Source organism: Vespa mandarinia, chromosome 6 (assembly GCF_050613455.1).
Source record: "Vespa mandarinia isolate Hongniang chromosome 6, ASM5061345v1, whole genome shotgun sequence".
Lineage (NCBI taxonomy): Eukaryota > Metazoa > Arthropoda > Insecta > Hymenoptera > Vespidae > Vespa > Vespa mandarinia.
Genome location: NC_140815.1, coordinates 3,177,610 through 3,199,353, shown reverse-complemented (window position 1 = coordinate 3,199,353; position 21,744 = coordinate 3,177,610). Strand labels below are relative to the sequence as shown.

The 21,744-nt window shown below is 26.8% G+C and overlaps 3 protein-coding genes across 4 annotated transcripts; 2 read left to right on the top strand and 1 right to left on the bottom strand.

The window, feature by feature from the left end:
* The first annotated feature begins 516 nt into the window (after nt 1–516).
* LOC118440838 (nuclear RNA export factor 1) lies at nt 517–6,054 on the top strand. The gene is made up of 10 exons (XM_035864467.2): nt 517–764; nt 1,072–1,376; nt 1,454–1,540; nt 1,617–1,860; nt 1,928–2,121; nt 2,195–2,307; nt 2,687–2,723; nt 2,867–3,102; nt 3,278–3,446; nt 3,534–6,054. Exons 1-10 carry the CDS (start codon nt 686–688, stop codon nt 3,969–3,971), a joined length of 1,902 nt encoding a protein of 633 aa, XP_035720360.1. The 5' UTR covers nt 517–685; the 3' UTR covers nt 3,972–6,054.
* Nucleotides 6,055–7,362: 1,308 nt separating this feature from the next.
* On the bottom strand, nt 7,363–10,242 carry LOC118440960 (metalloendopeptidase OMA1, mitochondrial). Its single transcript, XM_035864732.2, has 8 exons — nt 9,926–10,242; nt 8,910–9,273; nt 8,699–8,838; nt 8,426–8,599; nt 8,245–8,352; nt 7,951–8,151; nt 7,691–7,867; nt 7,363–7,605 (listed from the first exon to the last, which is right to left on the bottom strand). The coding sequence occupies exons 2-8, from the start codon at nt 9,259–9,261 to the stop codon at nt 7,504–7,506; spliced, it is 1,254 nt and encodes a 417-aa protein (XP_035720625.1). The 5' UTR covers nt 9,262–9,273; nt 9,926–10,242; the 3' UTR covers nt 7,363–7,503.
* Nucleotides 10,243–10,851: 609 nt separating this feature from the next.
* dop (microtubule-associated serine/threonine (MAST) protein kinase dop) lies at nt 10,852–19,992 on the top strand. 2 transcript variants are annotated; one of them, XM_035864722.2, is made up of 22 exons: nt 10,852–11,357; nt 12,291–12,504; nt 12,612–12,691; nt 12,800–12,902; nt 13,120–13,201; nt 13,400–13,499; nt 13,574–13,785; nt 13,883–13,958; nt 14,048–14,278; nt 14,360–14,591; nt 14,665–14,999; nt 15,090–15,262; nt 15,353–15,423; nt 15,503–15,730; nt 15,788–16,015; nt 16,112–16,646; nt 16,931–17,112; nt 17,231–17,451; nt 17,574–17,906; nt 18,139–18,204; nt 18,531–19,011; nt 19,097–19,992. In XM_035864722.2, the coding sequence occupies exons 2-22, from the start codon at nt 12,330–12,332 to the stop codon at nt 19,990–19,992; spliced, it is 5,040 nt and encodes a 1,679-aa protein (XP_035720615.2). In that variant the 5' UTR covers nt 10,852–11,357; nt 12,291–12,329. The 2 variants fall into 2 exon arrangements, with proteins under 2 accessions (XP_035720615.2, XP_035720612.2); XM_035864719.2 differs by having other exon boundaries at nt 16,112–16,676.
* The last annotated feature ends 1,752 nt before the right edge of the window (nt 19,993–21,744 follow it).

Here is a 21,744-nt window from a genome sequence, read left to right as displayed (position 1 = left end):
TTTAAAACAATTGGATGAGACATTCATAATTGATACAAATAATCCAATCATTGTTAATATATATCTTCGTAACCTCCAATGATTGGCTATCTAAATTTTCAAATTTTATGTAACTATGTTTCTATTGGTAGCAGTAGTTGATGAAGGTTACATCGAAAATTCTTAAAATATAATATTTAAAAACGATGTTTGTGTATATATATAATTTATAATTTATATGTTTTAACATATTATTATAATTAAGTTCATTTTTATAATAAAAACTATTTTATAATATTACAAATTTCTATGTATCTACAAGAAAACGTATACATATAAAAAGATTTAAAAATGATTGGTTATAATCTTCTTTGAAGCAAGACGAGAATGATATATATATATTTTTCAAGTTTTGTCCAATTATTTTCCAATAATACGTAGTGATCTAAAACATATAGAAATGAAACTAGGCAAACTGGTATGTATATTTTCATCATGCGCTATCAATGTACCTGAAGTACACTCACTATACATGACTGAACTTCGAAGATTGACTGCTAAGTAGCGCTTTAATCAGCGTAAATTTTAGGCTTCAAGGTATTGCTTCTTCTTAAAAGATCGTAATATTTTCTAACCTGCTGCATTGACTGCGATGCTAAATATTTCATACTTCTGATTTTATGTATAATCTAATTTCTAATTCGAAATGCCCAAAAAATCTGGTAAATCTGTGTGGGGTAATCGAGGTGGACGAGCAAATAATACTGAAGAGAAACATTACTTTGGTAAATATTATTTACGATCTAACTATGCTTTATTTATAACACATAACTTCGTCATAGATAATTTATTCTTGATACTTTATTCGTCACTTGCGTTTTTTCTATATATTATAAAATGACTTATAAATAAGTATTAATATTGCATTTTTTAATGTAATCTCTTTAATAATATTTTTTTTTACTTCACAACATCTTTTGTTTTTGTAATTTCTTTTGCAAAGATTGAGTTGAAGTCCAATATACCTTAATAGATATTAAAAATACGAACAAGAAAAAAAATGTTATCTAATATTCTATTATATTGGTATAGGACATGATGATAGACTTGTCAGAATGGAAGGAAGATTATACAGTAATAGGCCTCGTGTATCATTTAAGCCACAACCAAGGCCTAATAGAGATATACCAAGAAGTTTATTAGAGGCTTATTTAGATGACGATATTGCAATGAGTGCAAATTCAAATAATAACAATAACAGACAAGTTATTGTAAGAGGAAGAGGAAGAGGCTTGTCTAGAGGTAGAAATAGTCCTTTACCACATAGAGGTTTTCGAGGAGGTATACTTCCTAGACCACAACTTACCCTTGGAGAAGCTAATTGGTACAAAATTATTGTAAGTATTAATTAGTCATACATACACACATATACGCATATATATATACATATTAAATAATATTTATTTTTCTTGAGATACCATATGGACAAAAATATACAAAAGATTATGTAATAAATAATCTTTTGAGTTATATCACTCCAGAAACTTTTGTGCCGATTATGGTAAGCATTACTTAATGTTTTTGAAAGTACATACATTATTTAATAAAAAGCTTTAATTTAAAACTTCTATTTATAGTACAAAGCTATGGGAAGTGAAGCTGTTTTCTACGTCGATGATCACAAAACAGCAAATGCACTTCTTAATTGTGATCGTAAAATTACAACAACGGAAGGTTTTAAGCTTCAAGTTAGAGTTAAACCAGGATTTCCTCAATGTGAAATTAATGATAAATTAAAAGAAAGATTAAAGCAAGCTATGGTAAAACGATATGTTCAAGAAAACAATGCTTTAGATTTGTCAAGATTTCATCAGGATCCAGGTTAGAATCAAGTCTATTATAAAAAATAAGTTTATTGTTTATTATTTTTATTATTTCCGTATTACAGATCTTGTTGCTGACTATTTTTGTGCATTGTTTCGACCAGTTATGTTACTAACTGTACTGGACATTGTCTCAGAACATATTCCCACATTAGAAGCTTTAAATTTAGATGGCAACAAACTTAATTTAATTGAAAGACTCAATGTGCTTCACAAAAAATTTCCAAAATTGAAAATATTGTATATAGGTGATAATAAGGTAATAATGTATTCATAAATTTAATGAAAGAAACAAATACTAAATATATTACTTTTACATGTATGATTTCTAGATAAGAGAAATTAATCAATTGGATGTTTTAAAAGATGTGAAACTAGAAGAGTTACGGCTAGCTGGAAATCCTGTGTGCATCAAGTATAAATCTCGACAGAGTGATTATATTAGGTAATGTATTGTTGAAATGGTAATGTTGTTTTTCAAATTAGGAATTTCTTTAAAATTTTATATATACATATGTACATCACACGCACATACACACACACAAAAGATATTGTATTAATTACATGTTCAGATTTTATGCTGCTCTTTTTTCCATACATTTTTATATGTAATTAAATTTCATTACATATTCAAAATTATATAAATATTCAACAATACTTCTAATGTTGTCTAATGTAAGTTCACATTAGTTCATGAGCATATACCGATAGTAAGTTTTTCTATTATCTTAATTATTAAATTATGAAATAATAAGGCAAATATTTTTGTTATTTACAATTAATTTGGAGCTTCCGGGCTTCTGGCTTTTCTTTCTTGGCAATAGTGATGTGCGGAAAAGATTTCCCAAGCTCCTGAGACTGGTAAGATATATTTTGAAGTTAAAGCTATATTATATATATATATTATATATATATATATATATATATATATATATATATATATAATATGGTTAATGATATAATTATTTGAATATACAACAAATATATATAATATATTTTGAAAGGATGGTATGGAGTTACCACGTCCAATCTTATTCGATGTTGCGGATGATACATCAAAGATACCTCCTACCCAACGAATATTCACTACAGACACCAAGGCCCAAGAAGTAGCAAGTCAATTTCTGCAACAGTATTTTATGATTTTTGATAGTGCTAACCGCCAACCACTGTTGGATGCTTATGATGAACATGCATGCTTCAGTTTAACAGTAACTACTCATCCTCATAATCCGAATAAGTAAGTCAATATTTCATATTAAAAAGATCATAAATTATGATTTGAATGTATAATAAAATAAACATCCACATATAGAATTTTGTTTATTTTAACTTTAAATAGAATTTAAATCGATCTTAAAAATTACAGCAATATATAACTAAAATATATTACAAATTTTTATTTCTTTTTATAGATTGAGTACATACATCTTGGAAAATAGAAATTTATTTAGAGTAAACGATACTAACAAAAGACAAAAATTATTAAAACAAGGAAGATTGCCTGTGGTTTCATTTATCTCAGAAATGCCACAAACTAGACATCATTTACATACATTCACAATGGATATTACTTTAGTTACTGTAAGATATTTAAATTCATATGGAAATGAAACTATAAATGTATACTAAGTATATGATATATTTTAAATTAATCTGATTATTTTCTAGGAAGGAATAATGTTAATCACAGTAACAGGATTATTTAAAGAGCTGAATAGTAAAGATGAACCTTTACGATATTTTAACAGGACATTTATTATAGTGCCAAAAGGAAACGGATATTGTATTCTTAACGAACAGTTACATATCAGTCATCCAACTGAAATGCAACATAAACTTTTATCAAATCATCCTGCAGAAGCACAAATGTCTGAAGGCCCCTCGATATCTAAAACATCAAATTCTGGTGTAGAAGCAACAGTTCCTCAATTATCAGAAGAAGTAAAACAACAAATGACTGTAACATTAAGTCAGCAGACAAACATGAATCTGGAATGGAGTTTAAAATGTTTGCAAGAAGTTCAGTGGAATTATGAAAATGCTGTATCTGCATTTCAAGAATTTTTTAAGCGAGGACAAATACCATCAGAAGCGTTTAGTAAGTAAATTTTGCTATCACTAAAAAGGTAGAAAGATGTTTCAGATTCATGTCTTTCTGCTTGAAGACATATTACTTAATATGAATAAGGTGCTGAAGTCTTGGGTATTCATAAAATTTCATAATAATATTTTATATTTCATTAATTTTAACTAAAGAAAAATGAAAAAACAATTAAATGTTTTTAATTCATTATTCTTTAGATAAGATGTTTATTCAAGACATTTGCAATTAAACATAGATTAGAATATAGTATACAACATCAGCTTTAAGTTTATATTCTAAATCAGAGATGTGCAAACTTTTTGTGGAAAAAGAAATTATTTTCCTACTATTGTTATTTTATTATTTCTATTAGAGTATGCTGACTTCTCCAGCATTTTCAAATGCTATAAATCACATATGATCTATTTATTTGTAGACGAAAGATATCATAGTGTGGTAAAATAATAACAGTAAATAAACGCTTGCTGCTCTGGCATGCAATCATGAAAGGCAGTAACTCCAAGAGAGTTAATTAAAAAAAAACACCTTCAAAGTTTTTGAGGAGTTATTTTAGACTTGTCAAAAAAATCAAACGAGAACAAATTTTTCGAAAATACTGCCTTTATTCTTTTTATTGGTACAAAATGCTTTTCTTTATGATGTAGTACCCTGAAAACGTAAAAGCAGTATTTAATTTTCTCGAATAATATTTTGTAGGATTTTTTTTTTACTGCTTTTCTTTATAGCATGTGATAGAGCTTTTCAAGACAAGTCCAAGTATAAATAAGTCAGAATGTCAAAAAATCATAAATACTGCTTTTGTTAATTGCATGACAGCGTTGGTAGAAGTGAGAATTCGCTAAAGAAAAATAAAATAAATAGTGAGAATAAGGAATAATTGGCTCTGTGAGCCAACTTTGCACATCTCTGTTCTAAATAATACAAAAAATGAAAAAATATCACTTAATATTTTTTCAATGCAACTATATGTCATCTTTACAAAAATTTCACTTTGCAAATTACATATAACATATTGCTGCATATGCAATATCTGCAAATTGCTTATTATTATATTTCTGTTGGTTATTCATGATTTATAATATTTTATTACATTGATAAAAAAGATTCAGCTTAATTTTTATATTGTATCATCATGAATAGTCACTTTTGATTACAAAGCTATACATGAAATAAATTCTTTTCCATGTTTGATATAGCTATAAAATATTTGATCTGATGGTATATAATATGTGGTGTGTGTGTGCAAAATAAGAAAAAATACTTTGTTTCTTTTTCTTTGTACATAAATCTAATCATATGTTACAAATAACACATGTCATCTACATATTATATTTGTCTATCCTATTTATAAACTTTCAGAGTTATATGTGAAAATGAAGTTTCAAAGTATTACGTATGTAATACTATTTTACCTATATTGCTTACTATGTTTGTTTCACAATTTATATAAGTTAAATTTGAAAAAATAAATTTCTTAAGAATGTACTTCAGCATACATAGTAATAATATATACTTATATTATATCTCTAAAATATTTTATAAGAGATTAATATTACTCTGAAAGTAAAATTACTCACACACACATACAGTATGTCATTACAAGATAAAAAAAAATTGTTTAGTAATATATTAATTTTAAATAAGCAATATACGTAAACAAATTTTACATATCTCAAGACAAAATATTCGAAAAAACTCTAAGGATACGTAAATTACATAAATTTTTCAATAATTCACAGATGAGATATGTATAATTATAATATCAACGCAGATCAATTATTCTTAAACGAACATAGTAAACAAATTTTATTTAATTTTATGGAAGTAAACAGAAATTACTAAAAATTGTTTTAATTACAAAATTTTGTTAGATTTATACAATAGATGCGTAATTACTCATACAAAAAAGGTGAATTTATGGAAACCAATGCTATAGATATATTATAAGAATTTCTACATTTTTGCAGGAAAATTTAAAGTAAAATGTGAGTATAAATTGTTCGTAAATATCTGAAGTTTTTTTTACCTTTTTATCGTATTTTTATGATTATAATTATTATCACATCATTATTATTATTATTATTACTATTATTATTATTACTATTATTATTATTATTCTTATTATTATTATTATTATTATTATTATTATTATTATTATTATTATTATTATTATTATTATTATTATTATTATTATTATGAATACTGTTATTGTTAATATAGTATAATTGTGGTTAAAAATGCGTGAGGTTTGAAAAATTAATATTTTTTGATTTATTTCTTAAAAAATATCATATAAACGTTTCTTTCATGAATGCAAAAATAAAAATGACTTCCAGGTGCACATCAAATTATAGACTGTGATACAATTAATCACTAGTCAATAATTTAAAAGATTTATGGATACAATGAAAAACTCAAAGAGTTCATTGTCCATACCACCTATAAATGATTATAATGAACGACATGACACATGATATAAGCGTGGTATGTCAAACGCTTAAAAGAAAAAAAAATACATGTTTATGCTGAACAATTTATAGCCAGCAAAACACTAAGCACCTGGGTAGAAAAAATCCACTATGTAAATGTGGTATTCATATATTATGATAATAATATACTTATATATACATATAAACATCATGCACATAAAAAACTATAATTGCATTCAAAACTAAAAACCTAAATTATATGGACAGGATTAACTTGGGGAGCATTTAGCAAAATAGCTAATAATGCTTATAAAAATAGATTTCTATATAATTTTGCTTTTTCTTTAGCTTATAAAAAAAATATTAATTATATTCTATATATTACATTTTATAAAAACATGCTTCAAATAATTTATACTCACATTTCACAGAAAATTATAGTTGTAATTAGCAGTATATACAATTATATTTTTGATTTTTATTTTTTTAGAAAATAAATTGTGATATATATAGATAATAAAACCTTAGTATGACTACTAATATTTTTTCTAACATTGATTTTGTAAATTAACAAACGTAAATAATTAATACATTTACGTTTATATTTATAAAGAAGTTCTTCTAACACACACATACACATATATATAAATTTATTCTGTTAAAACCTTTGAATCCAAATTGATGAATATTAAAATCCTTTATGTATGTATGCACACATAAATGTTTGTATTTGTTTGTATACGAAGGTATAAATATCGTTGTCTATGTATAAATTACTCATATCATTGTTAGTTTTGTAAATATGAATATACAATAAAACGAAAAAATATCATTTGTATATATAAAATTACATTTTTGCATAAATTTAATATACCTGTACACACAAATCATAATTTTATAATATATAAATTTATTATATAAAACTTCACATTATAACAAACGATCAAAGATAACATTATTGATTTTTTTAAATAAAAAATCTTCAAATACTATTATGAACAAAACTATTTTATAAAAATAATACGTTGATTGTAAGTTACAATACACATGTTTCTTAAACATATTATATACTATAAACTTCTGTATCGTTTACACCTTATGTACATTATGTTATTATTATTCCTTTTTGTTTAAAATAAAATTCGTGGTCTTTCAAAGTACGTTCGTAAAATTGTTTTCTTGGATCAATTGGATTTAATTTTGGACACTGAAAAACAGTGTAATATATTTTATATATGAAAAAGAATTAAATATATCTTATTACTACAAAATAATACTTATTAAAAACGTACACCAGATGATTTCATTAATTCTATTGCCTTTGTCATTTTCTTATTTAAACTTTGCTCTCTGTCTCCATGAGCAGGATGTGTTGATAACCAAGGTACAATATTGGATGCTAACTTCATTTCTGAAAGCATTCTCATAGTACCCCAAAATACAACTGCTTCACGTACATCTACACAGGCCTTGAAAAAACCATATGTTCTACATTTTGTAGATTTTGTATGATACAATATGTCTCTAAGATTGGAACTACTAAATGACTTACTTTTGCAGCTAAATTTAATCCCACCTCATCAGCTTCATTTTCTAATGATCTACTATATGGTAAATTATGTAAAAGATTTACGATATGTTGCCCAATCATGTGTAAAAAAAATGCTAATGAATCAGGAAAACTTGCCCAAAGTAATAAAATGGGAATTGTCATTAAAACATCTATTAATAGTGCATGTGAAAATTGTTCAACCTATTGATACATAGAAACCTTATTAGTTATTACTAGCAGCTTACAATAACAGAATTGACATTAGAAATAATTTGTTATTTTTCTATTAATTACCGAATGCAATAACAATGCATGTGCCATTTCATGAGCAAGTATAATACTTAATTGATCATCATTGTCGACAATGTTCAGAACACCCAAGAAGAAAAATATATTTCTTTCCTAAAAATTATCTAACTTAAAATTATAAAAATATTTAAATATAAAATAGAATTTTCCTTTCTTTGATACGTGCAGGTAAAACATAAGCATTTTTTATAGGAGAATCGACAATAGTTAACGTCCAATTTTTATTCTCAACAGAAATCAAGTCTTTATTTTTAACCAATATATTTTCTATAATTTTAATAAGTCTTTTATATGCAGGATGATCTTTTCCTACCAATGATGCCTTATGTTCCTCTAAATGCTGAAAGATAAATAAAATGTAACACTTTTTCAGTAAGATATTTTGTTAATTATGTTTATAATTAAACATACAATAACATATGTAACACCTAAATCTCACCATTTCAAAAATTAATTGGCCTAATGCAGCTTGTTCTTTTCTATTAAATATTATAAATCGCTTTCGATTAGTTATTGGATCAGTTTCAATGTGCATTAAATAATAAACAATAAACATTAAGCATAATAAAACCAACGATCCTAGAAAATTATAAATAGAAAATCGATTTCTATAATATTATTATTTTCATAAAATATATTAATTTATTTACCTAAAAATATATTTCTGTTTTCTCTAAACAACAATTTATATTGTTCTTGTTCTTTTGTTGATTTCTTTTGCCACCATCGTTTAATACCACGTCCAAGTATAAATGCACTCAATCTCAAAATTGGACGTAAGATAACAGCAAAAATTGGTGGTATGCATAATTTAGATGATGTATGAAAATCACATATTTTTTGATAATTTATATTTTTTAATTGCTTTAAAGATAACTCTGTACGTAATATACAAATTTTAGAATATCTAATAGATTGATGATTTGGAATTATACAAATCATAGATTTTATTTTAAAATAGTGGATATGACGAAGTTTTATTGCTTTTTGTATCCAGAACATATTGAAAAATTACTGTAAAAATGATAGAATTATTCCTATCTTAGATTTGTTCAATAATCTTTTTCTAAAGATAGAAATAAAAATATAAAATAATTACAAAGAGAGAAAGAGAGAAATTATATAAATTATACAATATTTTCTCCAATAGGAGATATATATTCTTTTTATATTATGTGCATAGACATTTTTTAAATATATTTCATAATTATTTAAATATATTACAAAAATAATATTATCGACAATAGATAATTTATATTAAATCTATAAATCACTCCATAGAAATAATTCCTAAAAATAATTTATGTTGTACAGCCTTGTCGAACAATTTATTATTGTTTCAATCTCAATGTAATTTTCAAAAATACAATATTGAAATTATTGACTGAAATGTCAAACAAACAATGAAGCGTCTAACTAAAATTTTATATAACTTATAACGATCTTGTCATTGTAATAGTTTGCTATGTAGCGTTATAATTCTTCGGTACATAGTATTATTATATAATATACACGTTTCTTTATATTTTTTAATATTTTTATAGAGAATAACATATTTATTAGAAGACTTTATTATATTTTCATGTTTTTACTATGTTCATACATGTTATATAAATTCTCTAAATTTTATATGTTGACGTTTTCAGTTATATTAAAAATTACTTACATAAGACAAAATCCTTATTTTTTAAAATAATTTTATATACTTTATCATTAAATGAATTTGTATACACAGTAACCTTTATGCAATGAAATCTGAATAATCAATATTATTCATAGCACATCACATAAATTGTAATATTATCAGTGACTTAATCGTTTGAAACTTTATTGTATCAAAAAATTACGTAGCTTTTATAGTTATCGAACTTGAATTAATGCAGTAATACAAAAATTTCGTAGTTTTAATCTCTACCAGCATCAACACCACTATATTTTTCTAATGACTAGTTGGTAAGATAGAGCATGACATTTGAAAATGACAAAAGATTAATTGTATTTTTATGTAACGAGTTGGTAAGTATTCTACATTATCTACAGAATTCGGATAAATCGAAAAAAAACATATATGTACACATATGTATATATCAATATATATGTGTACGTGTATATATATTTTGTATGTTGCTATTTAATAATAACTCATAAGATATACATTAAATCTAAATTGCGTAAACATTAATGATCTATTTAAAGTTTAAATAGATTATTAAAAATAGGTTATTTAAAATAAAATGATTTATTTATATCATTAATTCGAAATAATTTCTGCTTTATTTTAAAATAAATTGTTTTAGAAAAAAATCTTATTCTAAATCTCATTCGAAATATCTTATACTTATTTATACTTTTGTAAATAATAATAAAACTTTAGATGTTATCGATCGGCGAATTTTCTAATATATATTTACGAACTACGAAAGCAATATTTGTTCGATCTTTATTTTGATATTTATTCAGATAAAATAGAAACCTATCTCTAGATAAAATTTGTAATAATTAAATGTTATTTTTATAACGATCAATATAATATTTATATATTATTTTTTTTTCGAACGTAATATATTTTCTATTTCTATTTCGTATAGAAACAAATCTGACCTCGAGTATAAACGATTGAATATAGGTAAATACAAATGTGTATAAATGTATATAAATGATTAATCAGATGAGTGAGACCTACTTAGAACTGAAATAATTTTTCAAATTTTAACAAATTATTTGAGGAAAAAAAAAAGAAAAGAAAAACACTATTTATAGGGAAAATAAAAAATCTCCGATTTTAACACCTGATGTCGTTTTAACTTTTCACAACATGGCGTCCGACAGAGGGAAGTATAGGACAAACATCAAGAAACGAACAGTATGCTTGTACTATATACAAATATAAAGTGTCATACAGTGCGGCCATGGATGCATGTATTTGCGCGTGCACGAGTGAGGCTCTCTGTACACGTCCATCATGAGTCAAAATTTACGGTTCTTTCATATTTCGTGATTAATGTCTTCGTCAACAAAAAGAATGCAAATTTAGTCTCGGAACTACACCTGCTCAATCCTATGGACTGTTATCCCACGAGGATGACTCTTTCTGCCCGGTAATCAAAACTTAATTCGACTTTATGTGTATCGCATCTATTATTCTGTCTCACGAATACTGTGCGTCTCATTTCTCATTCGTCTTCGCGTTTGAACTTGTTATATTATAGATTTTTCATAAAATAATGTCGAAATACTTATTTTAAATAATACATTAATCTATCAAAACGATTATTGTTGATTTTAATCATTCACGTACTTAATATTTTTTCTATATGTCAGAAACGGAATTATATTATCATGATCCATTATTTTAACGTTCTTCTTCAATATAAGAAATTCTTGTCATTTTAACTGAATTATGCATAATTTTCATAAGATCTATTTCTATATTATTTATCAAACGTTCGTCATTGGTTTACTTATACATCCTTACTGAAGAGAATAAATTGTAAATACTACATATATATTAATAACTTAAATTATTACTGTTTGTAATGCTAAAATACTGTGTCTAATGATGTGTGTCTCTAATTACTAATCAATTTTACAAATCTTGGATGAATACAAAAAAGATATATATATATATATATAAAAGGATATATATATATATATATATAAAAGGATATATATATATATAAAAGGATATATATATATATGTATATATATAAATATATATATCAAAATGAAAGTCATAAAAAATTGTATAATGTTATGTAGTTTGTATTGAGTGATGATAACTATTTATACTTTCTATCCATAATTCTAGAAAGAAATTAGATGAAAAACTTATAAATATAAAATATGATTTAATTATCTTTCTATTAGTTTAATAATATTTCTTTTTTATAATACATATTATCTCAAACAATATTTTAGTTGTTTTTGAATATTTTTGTTTTTGTTTTTATTTTTCTTTTATTTTATTTTATATATAATACATATATTCAATATTTATACTCAGATATATAAAAGTTGTTTTCCATTTGCAGTTAAATTGTAACAATTGAATAAAACAAAATTTTGCAAGTATGGAACAAAGTAGAAATAGACCAAGTAGACCACGTCTACGTTCACATGGTAACTCTGCACGAGTTCTTGTATTTGATCAAATGGAATCAGAAGACACCAACTGTAGCACAGAACAAACACGTAATCGTCCTGCAATATCAAAGGTAGAAAGTAAAGAGGCCCCTGTTCGACCAGGTTAATATAATTTTTTTTCTATAATGTTATTTAGAAAATCTATATCATGTTATGTGACTTCAATGTAAAGTTTCTATATAATTATACCAAAGTAAAAAAATTTACAGTTAGCGGAGAATTATCAAATTTAGTTCGTATGCGGAATTCAGCTATTGGAAAATCAGCTCCTTCTTTGTCAGTTCACATGGTTAGTATATATGTTACAAAATTATTATTATTATTATTCAATAAATTAAATAATAATATTATATTTTTTGATTAGGTCTGTATTTAAAATATTGTTTTCTCTCCATAGCGTGATCCAAACATTCCTCGTCGATCTGCTAAAGCAGCACATCGTAAATCTTTCATTGCAACAACATCGCCTACTTTACCACGTTGCCATTCACCTTTATCTGGTATGTTATAGATTTTATAATTTTCTGTTTGTAATAATAGTCAAAATTTATAAAATGAAAAAGGTTTTTATGAAAGATGTGATACAATAATCTATAATTTTATAGGATTGTAATAAATAAAATATTATATAAATGAGATATTTTATATTTTTCTTTTTTGTACTTAAAATATTTATAGAAAATAATAAATTAATTTATTCATTATTTCCCAATACAGCTTTCATCCCAATTGTAGGCAGTCCTCTAGAAAGCCCTAGGATGTCATCCAGTCCACATTTTGCTTTTGCTCCTGTTAAAAGGTATATAAATTATATGTTCTTCTCTGTTTTTCTCCTCAATAAATTTTTCTCGATTAATATATAAAGAAATATTTCATTTATTTTCTTATGATTTATAAATTAAAATATATTCTAATATTCATTAACGAACTGTATTAATATAATATAAATTAATTTTTGTACATTAAATAATATAATACAAAAATAATCATATTTTAGGATTGGGGGTGCTACAGGAACTGGTGATGGTAGAAGATGGTCAGTTGCAAGTTTACCTTCTAGTGGCTATGGGACAACACCTGGTTCGAGTAATGTTTCGGTATGTAATTTCATATATTAAAAAATATATATATATACATATGAATTATATTAAAATATTATGTATATTCTTAGTCACAATGTTCGAGTCAAGAACGTTTACATCAGTTACCAAATGTTCCAACTAAAGATGAGCTACGCATGTTATCTTGTCACTTTTCTAAGCCTGGTACACCATGTTCATCACATCCAGGTTTCCCTGGTTCCAGTATATCTACCATTTCTGGTAGTCTTGAAGAAGAAGGTCGTAAATCACCATTACATCGACCGCGATCACGAAGCTTAAGGTATAAATTACATCAGAAATGTGACTCTTATAAAATTTAATAATTATATAACTGATTTTAAAAAATATTATTAACAAAATACTAATTTTAATTATAGTAGTCCGAGTCGATCACCTGTTCTTGATAGTGAGATTGTCATGATGAATACTTTGTACAAAGAACGTTTTCCAAAGGTATGATTTATGCAAAAATAATATATGATAAAAAGAATAGTTAATAAAATAGTTCAATTTATTAATAATCCAATGTATTTTTCAATTAGGCTACGCAACAAATGGAAGAACGTTTAACAAATTTTATTAATGAAAACAAGGAAATCGATGAACATGAAGTAGTGACACATATGACTCCAGATTCTTTACCAATTTTACGTTTTGTTCATCATCAAGTGATCGAAATGGCAAGAGACTGTTTACAAAAATCACAAGAGAAATTAATCACAACAAGATATTTTTATGAAATGAGTGAAAATTTAGAACATTTATTAATGGAGGTATGTCAATAATATTTCAATATAAAGATTAATGAATATTTATTTCAACATAAATTTAATGTATAATTTTCATGTTTATAGACCAAGGAAAAATCGTTAGAAGCTGCAACACGATTGACAGGTTTAATAAAAAAACTTTTACTAGTGATCTCACGTCCAGCGCGATTATTAGAATGTTTAGAATTTGATCCAGAAGAATTTTATCATTTACTCGAACGAGCTGAGGGTCAAGCTAAATTTAATGCAGGAATAAAAACTGACATTCCTCAGTATATCATCAATAAACTTTCTTTAAATAGAGATCCCATAACTGGTACATTAATTACTTCATTTTTTCATATTTTACATGAAAATTATTACTATATCTGTTCCTATATCTTTTCCAGAATTACAGGAAGATCTGAATAAACTGGAAGATTCTGCAAGTTCTAGTGATAGTAACTTACAATTAACATCGAGTCCTAATAAAGATGATGATAAATCTCAACGTGTTCCTTGTGAAAGTGATTATGAGGTATTAAAACTTATTAGTAATGGAGCATATGGTGCAGTGTATCTAGTTAAAGAAAAGACAACTAGACAAAGATTTGCAATGAAGAAAATTAATAAAAATAATCTAATGCTTCGTAATCAAGTGGAACAAGTGTTCGCTGAAAGAGATATAATGAGTTTCACAGATAATCCTTTTGTGGTATCTATGTATTGTAGTTTTGAAACGAAGGTATATCATATATTTTAATATTATGTATTATGAAAATATTATTTTTATAAATAATGCATGATATATAAACATTAACTTTTGTCATTTCAGAAACATTTATGTCTTGTAATGGAATATGTTGAAGGTGGAGATTGTGCAAATCTTCTAAAAAATATTGGTCCACTTCCATCAGATATGGCAAGATTTTATTTTGCAGAGACTGTTTTAGCTGTAGAATACCTGCATAGTTATGGTATTGTTCATAGAGATTTGAAACCTGACAAGTAAAGTTATTTGAATTATATAAATTTTGTATGATATATAAATAGTTATTAGATTATTTTATATTTACTAATTAAAATTTTATGTTTTAGTTTACTTATTACAGCATTAGGTCACATTAAACTTACAGACTTTGGTCTTAGTAAAATGGGGCTTATGTCTTGTAAGTTAATAGCTTAATATAACTAAGTAATTATATTTATTCTTTTGCAATAATTTAATGTATATATTTAACTTTACAGTGGCAACAAATCTTTATGAGGGATATATAGATAGAGATACTCGACAATTCTCTGATAAACAAGTATTTGGTACACCTGAATATATCGCACCAGAAGTTATATTAAGACAGGGATATGGAAAACCTGTTGATTGGTGGTCTATGGGAATTATACTTTATGAATTTCTTATTGGTTGTGTACCCTTTTTTGGCGATACACCCGAAGAACTGTTTGCTCATACCGTTAATGGTTAGTATTAATATATGAACATAAGAACACAATCTATAATTTAATTTTTCTTTTTAGATGACATAGAATGGCCAGATGAGGATGACTGGCCAGTTCATCCTGAAGCTAAAGATATTATAACTGTATTATTACAACAAAGTCCTAGAGATCGATTAGGAACTGGTGGTTCACATGAAGTTAAAGAACATCCTTATTTTTATGGCGTTAATTGGAATAGTCTTCTTAGACAAAAAGCTGAATTTGTACCACAATTAGTTGATGATGAGGATACGAGTTACTTTGATAGTAAGATATCTAAAGTATAATGCATGATACTAAATTGCTTTTTATATATATTTAAATATTAATTAAGTACATGAATTACTTCATATAATGTTTTAGCTCGTATGGATAGATATAATCACGATATAGGCGATGATACAGATGACACTGATGATTCTCCTTTATTTGGATCGTTTTCTTCGTATTCACCACAATCACGGAAAATTTCTCAAAGCCGTCCGCAGCAAACAAATATAGAGCCAGAAGTGGATTCTAAAAAACAACCTTTCCATACTGACTTAGAAAGCACAGTTTCACAACTTTCACTTGTATCGAATACATCTGTTACTACTACTACTACTCCATCCAAACTCTTAGAAACGAGTCAAAATTCAGAGAAAAATCGGTCGTTTTTTTCTGTCAAGACGACTCCATGTGTCGAAAATCTAAATAGGCCTATAAAGTCAAATATATCATCTATTGGTTCTACTTCTACTGGAAGCAATGAATCTCAATTAACTGTGGTTAAAAATATTCAATCAGAAAATACTTCTATTAATTTGAGTACACCAGATTCTTCACAAACAGAATCCGAAGACATCAGCCCACAAATACAAAGGAAACGTCACACACATTCTCGTGATAAGCTGCCCAGGTTCAGTATTCCTATTGATGATGAGCACATGTGAGTCATTTGACCTATATCCTTGCCAATATATACGTAAATCAATAGTTTCCTCCCTGTTGTTCTATTATATGGATTTTATTTTACAATGATTCTTCCCTTATTTTCTTTTCTGTTCAATGATTAGTCGATATTATTAAATATTCAATCAAACAATGTTACGAATCCAATTTCCTATTCATTTCTTTTCATCACCATGATTTTGGTTAATATAAAATAAATTATTTACTTATATATATGTTATATATTTATAGGTTGGATTTAACAGCAGCGAATAAGGAGATCCTCGAGGATAAACATAATTCCAGTACCGATTCCTTTGAATCTTATAATGCAGTTCCCATTTTACCGGCAAATAAGTCAAAGTCAAGGTCTGTTATTAAGTCTGCATCGACTAGTGGCTTGTCACTAGTAATACCAACTAGTGAATTTACTTGTATGTATCTAAATAATAATTTTTATAAAATTTTACAATCATTGTTTTAAATATTTATTGATATTGTTCATTAGAACTATATTATTACATTTATTACTTAATATATCTATACTTTTAGATGATTCAATAGTCAGTAATCAATCTATTGAGTCACCTGGTGGATCTTCTACTGCTTCTTCGAGAGATACATCTCCATGTCGAGAATTAAGTCCTCTTGTAACCAGTTTGAAACCTCCCATTATTATAAGAAGAGGACCATGTGGATTTGGTTTCACCGTACATACCATCAGAGTCTATTACGGTGATAGTGATTTTTACACTATGCATCATTTAGTAATGGTATGTCCACAATATATTTTATCTGGAACTTAATTCATTCATTCAGTTGAAAAAGTATAAATATTAAAATTTATACATTCAACTATAATTTTAACTGTAAAAATATATGTATTCAACTGTAGGCAGTTGATCAGTCAAGTCCAGCATTTGAAGCTGGTTTGAGGCCAGGGGATTTGATAACGCATATAAATGGAGAACATGTACAAGGGTTATATCACACTCAAGTTCTCCAGTTAATGCTGAGTGGCGGTGATCACGTCACTTTACGTAGTACACCTTTAGAAAATACCAGTATTAAATCTGGTGGTAGAAAAAGAGATCTCACTCAGAGTAAAATGGCACGCAGAACATTTCATAAACAAAGGAAACAAAAAAGAGAGCTTTCTGACAAGAAACGAAAAACATCTCTTTTTAAACGAATAAGTTCGAAACGTGCTAGTGTAGAAATGCAACAGGTATACATGAGAATTGTCATTCTTTTCCTAATTTTCTTGATTTATTGTATCAAATTATTATACAGCAACTTTTATGTTTCACATATTACAACTTTAAGATATTTTAATAGTAGCATAGTGCTTAAACTTCACTGTATTTTTTTTGCACACATCAGTGCCAGAGAAATTAAGCAAACAACATAATACAAGCTACACACTCGTTACGTTAAGTGCATTTTATGTTTTATTGCAGCCATTAAGTATCAATTGTCCATTGTCAGCACCCATTCTGTCCAGTGACAACAAACCTCCACTTATGGTATGATTTCTTTTATACATTTTTTAGCTTTGTATACCTTTTGGCAATTGATTTATTTATTAATTTATTTATTATTATTTCTTTTTTTTTTTTTTTATTTTTTTATTTTTTTTTTTATTCTGTTGAATATATGTTATTCATTATTTGATTCATATTTATACCAAAGCTTCTTATACCACCATTGAAATATACAGATAAATTTATTTTCATTGACATATGCGTCCATTTTACAGAAATGCGCGCATCCAACACATACTACGCTTTTAAACAAGTATAAGGCAAAATATTATGACATCAGACATTTGAAATATACTACATTCTTTCAGATGGCTGCAGGAATTTGTTCACCTTCAATGGTGACCTCTAGTCGATCTTTCCAATCCTTCACACGTTCTCAAGAAATTACACCTTATTATGGTGCATGTACAAAATCCGTCTGTAGTCCTTCTCCACCAACAAATCGTACTAATTCAGAATCCTATCATTCAACTGGTAATTCAAGTCCATGTTCAAGTCCAAATTCCTCTTCACCGGGTTCTAATATTTCTATTGGAAATTTGTCAAATCAATCACATTATCAAAGACCAAGTACTTTGCATGGTTTAAAGCATAAATTACATACAGCTGCAAAAAATATCCATTCTCCTAATCGTAGGAAGTCTGTAGGGCACATACCTTTATCTCCTTTAGCTAGAACTCCCAGTCCATCGCCACTCCCTGCTAGTCCAACAAGAAGTCCAAGTCCTTTAGCATTTCCCACAGGACACCAACCTGGTAGTTCTAATACTACGCAATCATATAGTCCAGGTATTACTAAAACTATATTTTTATTATAAATACTTGGACATAATTGGTATTGTGATATAAATCGTTTGTTTAATTTATGATTTAGGTGTCTGTTTGTCAGCACCTAGTAGTCAGAAGAAAGGTTATGGACGTCCAAAATCAGCAGAACCAGGGTCACCACTTTTAAGAAGAGCTCTCAGTCCTGATAGATTGCATCCTCGTTCAGCAGAAAATAAAACATCGATATCGCCATTGGCAAATACCGTCGTAAAAGTAACACCACGTGTGACAATTGCTCAAACGTCTCATGCTGAAATTTCTGAAGAGGCTAATGAAATAATGAATAAAGAAAGCAGTGATATAAAAGGCGAGAAGAAAGTGTGTACAGAACCGAAAAACGTAGTCGATTATCCTAAATTAACACATGGTATATCGATTAATATAGCAAACGTCGGTATATCTAATGCTTGTGGAAGTACACAGTTACCAAGAATAGCAGAAGAAAAAGATTCGCCAACTGGAACTAAAAGCGATGATTATACATCTAAAGAAGTCATGGTGCCTGTGGAGAAAAATGAGAAAAATGATGCACGTAATGATCGAATATCATTAGGAGATAAAAATGTAACTTACAATAAAGAATCCCGCAGTGTTTATTCTAACGAAATCAGTGTGAGTAATCTAGAATCACGAAATAATGAAGCAATAAAAGACGTTCATCAAAATGAAACACCGAGTACACTGATATCTCATGGTGTATCTCCAATGACGTTAGAACAAAAACAATTGAAACGTAATGAAACGGAGATCAAATTAACTTCATTTAATTTGGGTGCTCTCGAACAATCAACTTCTAGCAAGAATAGTGTAGATAACACTCAAGAGTGTCGGAAAATATTAAAGAAATATAAAGTCGATACTTTAGATAACTCGATAAATCGTGACGATTCAATACGTTCGTGTGAAGACAGTGAGTTTGTAAGTGAGAAAAAAAATACCTAATTATGTGTGCGCGCAACCATTTACTTTGAAAAACTGTTTTTAGAAATAGGTTTAGTATAAAACTTAGTAGCAAAAAGCATCAATATTTGACTATAATCAATAATGCTTGTTGAAAAAAAGGAAAAAGGAAAAAAAAATAAGGAAAATCTCCATTTCGTGTTTTTGATGTGAAAATGAAATCCATGGAGAGAAAGAAAGAGAGTCATTTGTCGTAACTGTAAAAGTATTATGTATCGTGTATAAGTCTATACGTCGTTTGAGATATCAATCTGTGTGATAATACTCTTAACTATTCTCTTGCTATACCATTGTCCAAGTCAAATTTGTTAAATTGAGCTCATAGCTAGTTACAATTAAAAAAAAATATTTGTGTCGAAAGTTATACGCTTCCATTAAATAATTGTTTATAAAGGAGTAAATTACCGACATTTTAGAATAGCTTTGTCCCGCCATACGCTTAGTAAAACAAAAAAAAATAAGATCAAAATAAGCAAAAATAAAAAAAAAGTACCTTAAAGAATTCCAAGAATTTTGAATTTTTATTTAAGTTAATAAAGTTTGTTGGGTATATTTAAAGAAAAGAAAAAAAAAAACTTAGATTTAGAAACTTTATAATTTGTTATATTGTATGGTAGTCAAAATAATTCGTAAAATCTGTGATCGTTGAGACGCGCCATTATATTACGTATATATTAAATATAAAATTAAATTCGAAATACGAATTTACAATTATAAGATATTTAAACTTTAAATGATAACACACTGCAATTTTTAATTATCGTCAGTTTTATTTCCCAATGTATTATTGAATGTGGGAAATATCGAAAGAATTATTGACTTCATCGTGTGTCCAGTCAATATAATTTATAACATATTTCTTAAAAAATATTACTTGTCAAATTGATATGTATGTAATATATTTACATACATATATATTGACATATATGTATATGTATACAAAATGAATGTATATGTATACATACATACAAAATGTATTACAAACTTATAATTAATTTTATGGAAATAACATGATAATAATAATTTAATTCAACTATATGTGCGTATATAAGTACACACATACATAAGTAAATTTAATATTATGTATGAGTCTCACTTTTATAATTGAAGGATATATTATTAATGACTGCACTAGTATACTCTGTTTCACTGATTGTATTCAGAAGGAACAGTGCTATTGACTAATGAACTTGTCTTTTGTAATGATCCAGAAATATTGTGAAATTGCTCGGAGGAAACTTTCTGGGATATTCTTATCAATACATGAACGCAATCATCATTGAGGCAGAGTGTACTTAAAGGTACACATTCGCGCACACATCGACTTATATTAATCGGACAATTCTATATATATAGAATATGTGGCCTGATATACATATAATGATATATAACATAACATTTTTAACTTCAATATAGTATTGATCGTAGAATGCTTCAAGAATGCTTAATGTCGTTTATTTGAATCTGTACTCCTTGAATGATATGAAATTAAGGGAAAATTTTGTCATATAATGAATGAACGAATTAAATGCATATCTTGGAAATATTGCAGCTATATAGTCTTTTAAGAAGATAAGTAGGTCTAGATCATCGAATGTGTATGTGTATGTGTGTATGTGGTTTTGTATACACACACATGTGGTAATCTTTCCTATGGAGTGCATTTTATATATATATACACATACATACATATGGCAGTAATAGATTGTCTTTTCTGTATCTATATTATTTCTT